The 12,117-nt window shown below is 38.2% G+C and overlaps 1 protein-coding gene across 2 annotated transcripts; it reads right to left on the bottom strand.

The window, feature by feature from the left end:
• Nucleotides 1-774: 774 nt before the first annotated feature.
• LOC145773968 (uncharacterized) lies at nucleotides 775-10,922 on the bottom strand. Of its 2 annotated transcripts, none has more exons than XM_082585097.1 (7): nucleotides 10,762-10,922; nucleotides 7,364-7,494; nucleotides 6,861-6,936; nucleotides 6,598-6,654; nucleotides 5,062-5,204; nucleotides 4,352-4,502; nucleotides 775-1,173 (listed from the first exon to the last, which is right to left on the bottom strand). In XM_082585097.1, exons 1-7 carry the CDS (start codon nucleotides 10,780-10,782, stop codon nucleotides 1,018-1,020), a joined length of 735 nt encoding a protein of 244 aa, XP_082441223.1. In that variant the 5' UTR covers nucleotides 10,783-10,922; the 3' UTR covers nucleotides 775-1,017. The 2 variants fall into 2 exon arrangements, with proteins under 2 accessions (XP_082441223.1, XP_082441222.1); XM_082585096.1 differs by having other exon boundaries at nucleotides 4,334-4,502.
• Between the last annotated feature and the right edge of the window lie 1,195 nt (nucleotides 10,923-12,117).

Consider the following 12,117-nt stretch of genomic DNA (forward strand, 5'->3'; position numbering starts at 1 on the left):
AAACAATTTCTTGACTTGAAAGAGATAACCAACACGTTTTCATTGTGCAAAAGCTCGTTTTACTTGCTTGTTTTTTACTGTATTATTCAAAATCCCAATCAGGGCTTAAACTGTTAGCCTATACAATTTGAGCAAATGATTGGAAAATATAATTTATTTATTGAGTATAAAAGGCGATTTCTCCCGAGGTATTTTATCTTGATCATCATCATAATCCATCGTCGGTTTGTTCCCCACTAGTGGGGGTGGCCGAACATAATAACTTCAACAGTAATACCTACAACCCAGTAAAAATCACATTTACATCATCATCATCCAAGCTTTGTCTGTTATTGGTCTCATTAACTTATTAGTCTTAAAATACACTTTGTTTGTTTGAAACAAAACTAACGGATCTGACGTCAGCATTATCAACGAATTAAAAATGTATTTTCACTTCTGTCTATCACTTGTACTCAAAAATGCTAATTTCCTCACTGACTTGTCTTTCTTAAATCTTGTGATGAGGATTGGAGCGAGCTGGTGGCAATGTGGATTTGTATCCTTCTGTCTTTCAGATGAGGATTAGACATTTTGACTGTAAAATACACTTCCTAAACAAAATCGACTACGTAAACGTATTTTAATTCATTTTTTGAACATGTTCGTATTCAATCGACGAACAATTATATCGATGCTGATGGTTAAGTGTTCAAAGCCACAAGGAATAACGTAAAGGGACGATCTGCACTCAGCACAAGCCTGACTACTCATTGGAACATCGGGCAGTTGTGTTATGCTAATCGTAACGGTGTAGCCTACACGTTAGCTATTGGACCTATCGGATCAACAAAATGCTGGAAGCGACTGATGTTGACACTTGACAGTATGACGTTTGCGCTAGTTAGACTGTAAATTTTGTTAAAACCGACTGGTAAAGAATAGTACCGGTAACTAACATGGCTCAGGCTATTTTTGTGTGTTTAAATATTTTTAAGCGTTCAAGTCCATTAAGTATCGTTAAAGAATCAAGAGTTTTTATTCTTCGGAAATTTGAAACGTCACTCTCTTCCTTTCTTTGTTCTCTGTTGGTAATTCATCATCTACTTCTGTTTCGCAATCCTCTTCAGAACTGTATTCCTTCGTTACAATTCTCATAATTTTTTTCTTCAATGACACAGCAGCTCTCTCCAGCTGAAAGAAAACATGCACACGTTATACCTTGTTTAGTTTACATAAAAAAAAAACATGATCACAGTATTAAGATTCAAAAAATGAAGGGGTGTACCAGCAAACATCTATAGGATTGGCTCATGATACAAGAGAAGGATCCACAGAGGATACAAACTGATATGCATAAATCAACAAGTGAATAAAGAAATAACAGTTAACCTCTCAAGTACATGTAGCTCCACACAGAGTGAAATTTACATGACTTTTGACTCTTTTTTTATTTGTTTAAAAATAATGTCTAAAAAGACTCAAATTCCTTTCATTGTTTAGCACAACTTTTCTCAAAAAATTTACATCTTCTAATTGACAGTAAAATTACGTTTCGCTGGAGTCCGAAATCAAAAATTAAATCAATTCTCATTGGCTATTACATCACTGTCAGAAACTATCTTCTCAAGACAACTTTTCACTTTACTACGCTGAAGAGATCGGAAGATCGAAACACTGGCCACTGTCCGTAGTTATCTTTAATAATGTCTTTTTAGACATTATTTTTAAACAAATACAGTAGAATTCGCCTATAACGGCTTCGTTTATAACGTCAATTCGCCTATTACGTCACATTTCGCTCGGTCCCGGCAGAATTCCTATCTTTTACGTACATTACAAGCCTACAACAGCATCGCCTATAACGTAAATTCGCATGTAACAGTACCCTTTATTGGCCCCCAGACGTCTTTTGTTCGTTTATAACGTCACTTTAAGCCATCACCTTCACCACGAACGGTCAGTCTTTTAATCCAGTTAGCGCTGCTGCTTGCAAAATGTCTTCCCTTTATTTTGCTATGTCGTTTGCAGCAGAGACTTTAATTAACTGAATTAACTTTTTTCCGCGTGAAAAACTATCACGTGTAAAAAGCAGCTAACCTCTAAACAACTCAAAGCAACAGTTGTACGTGCAGTCAGTGCCGGTCTTTGGGGTGTGCAAACCGTGCGATCGCACAGGGCCCGCAAATTAGGAGGGCCGCATTTTACTCAGAAAATGCAGTTAATTTTGTCATTTCCAATGGAAAAATTCAACAAAGGAATTAGCAACAAGAAAACATAGAGACTCAACGGGTGCAACCTATTTCGTCCCCTGAACATTTCGTATCCTGAAAAGATCGAGAAAAAAAAACAACATAGCCGAAGTTGCGGATCGGAGTTGCCGCAAACATTTCAAATTTCTCTCGATCTTTTCAGGGGACGAAATAAGTCGAAATTTTGTTTTGTTTGTTTTTCCTATCTTTATCCTGCATTGCGGGAAAGCGGACTTGAGCGCTATGCATCGGTGTACGCCTTCCGACGTACACCTGACCCACGCTGCAGCCGAAGGCAATGTCTGTTTCCGGTTGTTTACTCTACTTGTGAATTAAATTTGGTACTAATTTGATTTTGTTACTCCGATTTCAGGATACGAAATCGGGGTACGAATTTTTCAGTGGACGAAATAGGTTGCATCCAGACTCAACATAGCTTTATTTCCGAAAAATGCCAAAGAATGCATGATCTTATCCTTTTGCTATGCCACCAGACAGCACCATTTTACAGAAACATTCATACCCTAATTTTGAACATGCTCTCAATTCAAAGTAATTTTTCAAAATTTTCTGGGGGAGGTCCCCCAGACCCCCCGCCGCTGGGTGTAGCCTTCGGCGATCACGCCGTCAGGCTTCGCCCGCCGACCGTCAAACCACCCCCTCCCCTTTCAAAATAACTTACCTAGCTACGCTACTGAATTGGATCATTGTCATTGGGGCCCGCAAAGCATATTCCGCACAGGGCCCGAAATACCCTAAGACCGGCACTAGTGCAGTACTGTATAAATAATTCGCATTGCGTTGCGTCTCTTAGCATTCGAAGGAAAAAGAGACTTCAAGGTTGATGTTCTAGAAGCGATGAGGCTTCTCAGTCAAGCTTGGAATAGCATCTCTGAGGTGGCAATTAAAAACTGTTTCAAAAAAGTCAACTTTGTTCGAATGGAAGCTGAAGAAGACGTAGAAGAAACCGAAAACGTCGACAGGGACATTGAAGGAATTTGGGAAAGGCTCCAAGCGTGTGGCTTAATTCCAGAAACGTGTGATTTTACTGAGTATTCCGAAAGTGATACAAACGTCATAACTCGTGAAACAGTAACAGAGAGCGACATTTTGCATGAAATACATGTACAAACTGTCGCAGAAGATATCGTACAAGAGGAGGCCGATGATGGTGATGGCGACGATCCTGTAGAAGCCGTTTCAACCCCAGTAGAAGCCCTGAAGTCAACCAGACAACTAGACCGATACTTCCGAAGTCACGACGATAGCGAGCAAATCCTACGTTATTTAGCAAAAGCTGAACGCTATGTGGTAGAGAAATCCGTGTCAAAACCGAAACAGCTGAAGATCAATGCCTTTTTTGCTAATAAACAATGAACTTCTCTACTACTGTAGTCTGTATGTAACGAGCTGTATTGCGCAAATTTCCTGTACCTTTCGCTGTAGGTTATTTTTCTTTAAACAATTTCTTTGTTTACTTTACTGTATTTTCTGCGTGACTTTTGTCAGTTTGATGATACACAGTAAACCTGACTGGATTATACACCTCTTTCTTTAATCAAAAGACAGTTTTGGAATAGTTTGCGGTAGTTCGTCTATGACGTCAATAAATTCGGTTATAACGTCAGTTTTTGCAATCCCCTAGAGGTGCCGTTATAGGCGAATTCTACTGTAAAAAAAGAGTCAAAAGTCATGAAAATTTCACTCTGTGTAGAGGTACATGTACTTGAGAGGTTAACTGTTATTTCTTTATTTAATCATTACAGTAGCCTAGTCTGTTTTCCAAGAAATACGGTTATCTAGTAGTGGGCTAACCAACTAATGGTAGGCTGCTTCAAATATTTCTATTTTGAAATTAGTAGCCTAGGCTAGAAATTTACGGACTTTTTCAGATTCTTTAAAAACCTAACCAACAAGCTGCAAAACAAAAAATCTATTGGCTAATCACCTTTCTCAGATTTAGCGATAGACTGCGGAATTTCGAACTAAACTACTAAGGTTCACAAATTAAGCTACACCCATCAAGCTTTTTTTGGCTTAATTGAAACCAGATTAGCGGTAGTACCGTCCTTAAAACTATAACCTGTTTCAATATTTTTCACCTCGAAGTCTAAACTCACACAATTGGCTTCTCTTGTCAAGATTGCCTTCCGACCAGCTCGTTCTCCGTACAATCGTAATTGTTCTAGCGCTGCTAATCGAGTGCCAATGTACATGCTCATAGTGCATACCACCACACCAGCCGTTGCAAATGCCATATATACAAGATGCCTAAACACATGTTATGTTGCTTGAATGGCCTAAAATAAATGAAAAGTTTGGTTTAAAATACATATTGCAATGTTTTACTTTGCGAAATTGGACTTTTTTTTACATAAATTCAACGTCTCAGTCATATTATTATTATTTATTTGCATCAGACACAAAGTCCATAGAATTCAAATTGTTGACAATCATCACACAAAATATAAGACTAACTCAACATCATGCAGGCTATATATTGATGGGATCATCTTTGTTAATTTGATAACACAATCTACAATTTTCAACTTAAACGGAATTTTATTTGTTGAAGTGTCTTAAATAGCCTGCAGTCAACACCGCTTAATTGGACCACATTGTAACTAAACCAAATTGGTTTGATTAACAAGATCAACTTCATTTTGTTTCAAACAGCTCAACTAGCTATACATTGGCGGGTTTAGGAGTGCACTTGGTCACTTTCCCTCCTCCCGAATTGGCGGGTTTAGGGGTGCATCCTTGTGCTAGACTTATCAATGTACAATTGCAGGCTACATGAAACTACTTCAAACGACTTTAGGCTACTTACGAATCATAAAGTTTGTCCAGCATTTCTGTATCGTTTGCTTTGAATTTCCATGTTTTTATTTTATTGCATTCCAATCTATCATACTCAATGGCAAGAATGAATGCAACGAAGGATAAAGTTGAAATGAGGACATGGAAAAAAATCTGCGCGTATAAAAAAGAAACCTAGAATAACATGAAGGATTATTTCGTCATTAAACACAGCCTACTGTTAGCCAAGTATTAGCATGATCTTGAAGATCACCAGCAATCACTTTTATTTTAGTGATCTTGATCTCACATCACTTTTTTGTGTGATCTTAAAGAACACTACATCACTTTAAAATTGAAGATTAGCCTAATAGTCAATTGGATAGAGGCATTTTTTTTAGAACTCGTAGACCCATAGGTCTGCTGTGCAATGGAATTAGTGGCAATTAGTAACATTAAGCCACTGTTAATATGAGACGTGTCCAAAGAAAGACAAGTTAAACTTTTAATTTAATTTGGTCGGTGTTGCCATTTCAAAAATTGAAAAAGTTTTCTGTGTTAGTCATCATAGTAAATAAGTCCAATTTGTATAACTTTTAGACTGGACTCTTTGGTCATGAAAAGTGGATTATTGCAGCAAATCAAAAAGACCGATAATTGTTTAGGGTCTGAGTATAAACAAGTATATTAAATGTAAAAACATAGCCTATGCTGCTTTTTTTGTATAGATTTGTTTTTTTGTTTGAAGCGGTTTACCTGGCGCAGACCTGTGAACGTTTTTGACAGCAAACAACAGTAGCCTATCAAGGTTGCCAAATGGGTAGATGGTGCAATAAACATTGGAAAATAGGCCTACCAATGAAAGTTAAAAATACTTATAGCCTAGTAACACGAATAAAACCTTCCACATGAAGCAGACAATAATTAGGTGAAAAATGGTGCTGATTGAAGGTTTTTTTTTAATAAAAAGCATAAAACTGATGAGCTTACAACAAATTTTATGAAATTTTTAGTACTGTAATTACCCTCGGCCTTGGATGTGACGCTACGATTGTACGCAAACTACGATAACGATTGATAAGCCTCATAGCAACAGTCACTAATTCAATACAATTCTTAGGCCAGCAATCAAGTACGGTAGTCTGTTTTTTTTTGCATCATCATTGATCAAAAACTTCATTTTTTCAAATAGCCTAGGCCTACACAAAAAGTGATCTTGATCTTCAAGATCACGTTATTTTGGTGATCTGATCTTGATCTTCAAGATCATATATTCTTGGAGATCTTGATTTTCAAGATCACTAATACTGGTGATCTTGCTCATCCCTGGTGGTAGCCTACAATAGCCACGTATTGTTGAACAATCATGAAAATTAGTTTGTAAACCTTAAAGGCATTTCATCTCTTTGTTTAAAGAAAAAGCGTCACACAAAAAATTGTAAAGAAATTAATTTGTTTATTGATATTGTACGTAGGCCCATGCACTTCAACCTTATTTTTCATAGTAGCTTAAAGCTTCCATATTTCTAGGGCTTGATCTAGGCCTACCCCATAAATGATAACCTACCTTGCCTCCATCACGACAAGAAAGTGACCAAATATCCGTAGCTACAGACAAAGATAACTGAAAATATAAAAACAAGTTATGACTTCTACAAATGTAGCTTAAGATTTGCTTTCGAATTTAAAGATTTTTTTTCAACAACTTAGCCTAGGCTATGTTTCTGTTCTTTCCAAAATCAGGTAGCCAGGTTTTCTGACTTTAAAGATTTGATCTCCAAATTGTAACAAAGCCAACAAGCTATAGCTTAATTTCAAAGCTAGACACACCATGAAAGAAGTCCACAATGGTGTTTTACTCTCGGTTGAGTTTTCCCAGTCGAACGGAGTTGTTTGAGTTGGCTCACTGTAAAAAAAAGGAAATTTGTGACAAATATATTTTATTGAGGCTTAAGACGGCTGCATAGCTAAATGATAAGAGCCTTGGAACGGCACTCGAAAGGACGCTGCTTTCCGAGCGTTCAATTTGCAAATATGTTCTCATCTGTTCACTCTCTGTTCTCATCATGTCATCTGTTCACTCTCTGTTCTCATCATGTGTTCACTCTCTGTTCTCATCATGTCATCTATTCTCTCATGTTCTCATCATGTGGAACTTTTCTGTGGAACATGTGATTTTCGCTAAATGCCTAATGCAAATTATGATAAAGCAAATCGATTCTTTCTGCGCCTGTGAGTGAGTGCGAAATAAAGCCACAAAATAAAGACAAACTGCTTGATGTAGCCTATCCCCAAATTTTACAAAATTTACAAATTTTGCAAGGTTAGGCTACCTTGGTGACGTGTTTTTTATTGCATTCATCTTCAGCCAGTCTTTGTCGTTCATAATAACTTTGTAAGATTGTAAATCGGTGTCAAAAAGGAGGTTTCCCACAAAGCAAAGCATAACAATAATCAACACAATCTGAAAGAATAAAATAGTAATTAACGCACGGGACTCCATCCTGGATTTTTGAAAAACTTGCATAAATTGTTATCACTTGTTTCAATGGCATCGATAGCTCAATGGATAGCTTTTCAAACCACGAAATGAGAAGCTTGAAGAGATAGGTTACTACTAAGATTCAACTCACTAAGGTCTACTACTTCAGTTGCATAGCCGAGTGGTAAGAGCCCTGGTTTGACGTTCGAAAGGCTGCCGGTTCGATACCGCTCAAGAGCATGTGGTTGCGTCTTTGGTAAGACACTTAAAAACAGGCCGTCGAATGGGGAGAGGCGTCTCTTCAATTACAGCCTTTGATTTCACTCATATATGAACAGTACGCTGCTCTGAAAAGAATTGCCCTACGGTCCTTCTTAGGGCTATGGCCTGCTGACCTGAAGGTTCACTTCCTGTGAATCTATACATTTCAAAGCAAGCTCTTCGTTTACACCAACCAAAAGTGAGTAGGCCTAGTTTACAAGCACAGAAGCACCCAAGCTTCCATTACCTAGTGCAAGTAAAAACAGTACAATGTCAAGTTTGGTTACGGGTTTGCATTAGCCTACTGGTTTAAATCTCTAACGCGTAAAGAATCCAAAACCGTCATGATTAACCTTCCAAAGAGTCTCTTTTATTGCAAAGAATAAATTCTCACAATCTTTTCGATAGATTGATCAAAGTCTACAGTGCGCTTTTGAGGTGGCTACGAAGCATTAAAGAAGAGCTTAGGGACCGTTCAAATATTACGTAACGCTATCGAGGGGGAGGGGGGGGTTATGAAAAGCGTTATGTTAGCGTCACATCGGGGGGGAGGGGGTTCAAGCAAAACGTTACGTAACGCTTACGAGTACGGTACGGTAGTTTAGCCTATTTGTGCTGTCTGGTATCGTCGTTTGGATACTAAATTAAGCTAAAATCATATCCAACAGCACCTATTCAGCACCAACAAAATCTCTATCAAGTATCAACTACGATACTGTAATTCCCGTAATTGCATACAGGTTCTAAGTCAGGGACGGGCAACATTCGGCCCGCGGGCCGGATCCGGCCCGCGACGGAATTTTGAGCGGCCCGCAGACAGTTTCCGGTCTTTACATAAATGTGGCCCGCGGCCACACTCTGCCGCAATCCACCACTACTTGCTTACTACGTCAAATAATAGTGATTGTTGGTTATTTTTTAGTTCTTTGATTATTTGTTTTCGGTTTTTGGTCAAGTGACAAACATGTTATGTTCTGTCATAAACGGGCCTTCCATTCTTTTTCTTTGTCTCTTGTAAGAATCTCCTTCAGTATCAAGCCGCAAAAATAGATCAAAGTGAAATTTGGCTGATTAGTGTAATAATTAAACCGGGAACGTATACAAATAATAGTAATTGACAATTGTTGGTTAAACTTTAGTTCTTTGTGTTTTTAGTTTCTTTGTTTTCAGTTAGAATTAGATTTTGAATTTACACTAAATATTTTCCTATGGATTTTGCCAAGAAACGTAAAGTTGAAAAGGAGTTGAACTGTCTACTGATGAGCCCAGCCTCATGGGCGAAACACGTGTCTATCGCTGTCAATTCTTGCTACAAATCGGCTGCCGAGAAACATGTTGAAAAGGAGTGTCGCGAATTTAACAAATATGCTCAAGCGTTTTTTCACACAAGTCGTCAAGAAAGCAGTGGGCTATTGTATGTTTGCTTTGCAATGAAAGTGACAACTTTGATCGACCACAGATGTCTCATTGACTTCATCAGCTATTGAAGTACATTACGTTAATTGTCAATAAATTCATTAAAGACTGTTTTTGGTTTTTATGCTTTAAATTTAAAGGTGCAGTGCAACGAAAATACATGGCTTTTGTATTTGTAGATCTTTCTGAAATAAAACGTTTTTCAACAATTTTTTATTTTTTTGTGTTAGGCCTACCATTAATTAAAAAACCTTTTTTGATTTGAATGATTCTGATTGGTCAAAATTTTTGATGACGTGATTGGCTGGCAACGCCGCATCCAAGGTCTACTGTTTTGCGTGCAAACACAAGGAACAAATCGCGTATAGGCTACCGAAACAGCAAACAATTTTGTGCTGAGGGAGTTTTTACGCTCTTAAAATGGTGGCTTCTTGTATGGCTACCGGTTGTACTAACCGGGGAATCGTCAAAGGGGTATCCTTTCATCGTTTACCTCTGAATAATGACGACAAGCTGAAGAAATGGATCTCGGCGATGAAACTCAAAGACCCACCTGTAAACAAGCACTGCCCTGTGTGCAGCAATCATGTTCTGGCCAGCGATTACCAACGTGATCTACAGGCAGAGCTACAAGGCACCAAGTCCAGACACCTGCTCATCCCTGAAGCTGTTCCTTCTGTCTTTGATTTTTCAAGATATGTGAAAGCCACTGTCAATGCAGTAGCCCATTACCCACAAAACTCGATCGACCTAGGTAGCCTACAGGTCTGTGAGTACGATCGGGCGTTTAGATCGAATAGCAAAGCGAGAAAACAACAAGACTTTGAAACAGTTTTGGTTTTGGCTAACACAGAGTCATTCTCCTGGCAATATTCGCTTTCGATTATTGTCGGCATGATGGCACAATTACCACACATAGGCCTACACCAATGCAAATTTTCCATCCGCTTGCTGTAGGCTACTAAACGTTTTCAGTAGGTACATAACGTTTTAATTCCAAAAAAAGAATATAGCTAAAATTTCATGTCTCAAACGTAAGCTTTAGGTGCATACAAACCAAGATATTTTATCAGCACGTGTTTCCACGTCATAATTTTGATATAAACTGGTAAGACGGGCTTTGTAATGGAAAAGCGTCGCGTGGGGGAGGGGGGGGAGGAGGGTTGACAAAAACGTTACGCTGGCGTCACATGGGGGAGGGGGGTCAAAAATTCGGAAAAACAGCGTTACGTAATATTTGAACGCTCCCTTAGTCAACAATAAGTGTGAATGCAAAAAGATTATTATTTAACAACAAAGCATTTTATACAAGCCCATTGATAATTTGGACCTTGTAGGCTACGAATGAAATTCTCGGCCTCAAATCACGACAGTTCTAACAAAAATGCACTACATCTAAGAATATGCGGTGGTTTTTTTAAGTTCCCGGGTTCCTTGAAAAGGTTACCGGCCCCTAACATCATCTGGTTCCAGTTTCAAAAGTACTGCGCGACTCCCCTATCAACGCCACTGATTCTATCTTATTTTAAGAACATTTTTTTTTACTGAAAAACCAACTAGTTTAAGGCATACCTTCGACCCACATAAAGCCATGAGTATAGTATTGGTGTTAATACTCCAAATTACATCGTTTATTTCGTAAATTTCATCAGTGATTTCATAGTCGCCCACAGTTCTTCTTCCACTATTCGATTGCTTTATTGCGTTTCCGGTGCTTCCCCTGAATATTATTTTTTTACCGAAAACACAGCCTCAAAGTTGTTAATTTTACATCGTATCTGCCACACGTTCAAACTTTACCAAACTAACATTTCTGCTAGCAGGTAGATGTGAAAAGATTTAGGCTATCGTAAAAATAAAACCTAGCCTACTTAGCAAAATAACTCCAAGGCAATGTGGAGTGTGCAACACTAAAAAAAACTACCAAAACAGCAAAATCAATCATTTTTACATTGATTTAACGTCTACAAACGTATGGCAAATGACTTTGGCGTCTGGGTAACTGCATTAAAACTTTGGAATATTACCATCTCAGCAAGCAAAGTTGGCAATTTTGTATTGGTTCAACGTTTGTAGATGAAAAATCAATGTAAAGGATCCAAATCGGCTAACTGGGGAGTTTGTGCTGTGTAAACCATGCTTCATGTTTTTATGTGAGCTTTTGAAAAGACTCACGGACAGAAGAGCTAGCTTTTTGCGTTAACGTTGTTTTGCAACAAAATATCAACAATTTAACTTATTCATCGCTTTCGAATTGAGTGTCTTTATATGGGAAATATCAAGGTCGGCGGGGACAAAACATTGATTGGTTGGTTTTAAATCTTGATCCTCGGACTAACAAAGCTTTGATAGGTTATTTCTGGTAGTTTTGCATACTTGTAGAGGATTTTGACGCACGGCCGGTTACCGAAATTGTCAGAGTGAAGTTTTCCTATTGTTGAAGTTTGTTGCTGAGAAATTATTTCATTTATTTGATGCCGCTGAATAAAGAGCAGTCTTTGGAATGCGTTGCTCAAGCACACTTCCCGAGAGACGTAGGCCTACCAGCCGCAGCTTAAACTTGACTTCGTTTTTTTCTCAAAGCCACGCGCTAACCAACCGAACTATCGGGCATTGGAATTGTTTTCACACTTTAGGAAATTTTATCAGAAACCGAGCCCGGCAGAACTGTGAAATCGAGCCTCTGCAGAACCGCCTCGATTTTTGATTAAAGCGAGGATAAACATTGGCACAAAAGAGTTAAAACTTATATAAGTCACTCTGTCACTACCACTCTACCTTCTCTTGGTGATCCTCGGCTCTTCTTTCGTCATCATCTGTTGTTCTCCGTTTGGCGTATGTACACTAAACATTGTGATATTTCTTAAAACATTACAGTATATTGAATGATATCCTAATGATTGCATTAAATATACAATAGAACAAGCA

The sequence above is a fragment of the Aplidium turbinatum genome, chromosome 7 (genome assembly GCF_918807975.1).
Source record: "Aplidium turbinatum chromosome 7, kaAplTurb1.1, whole genome shotgun sequence".
NCBI classification, from domain to species: Eukaryota; Metazoa; Chordata; class Ascidiacea; order Aplousobranchia; family Polyclinidae; genus Aplidium; species Aplidium turbinatum.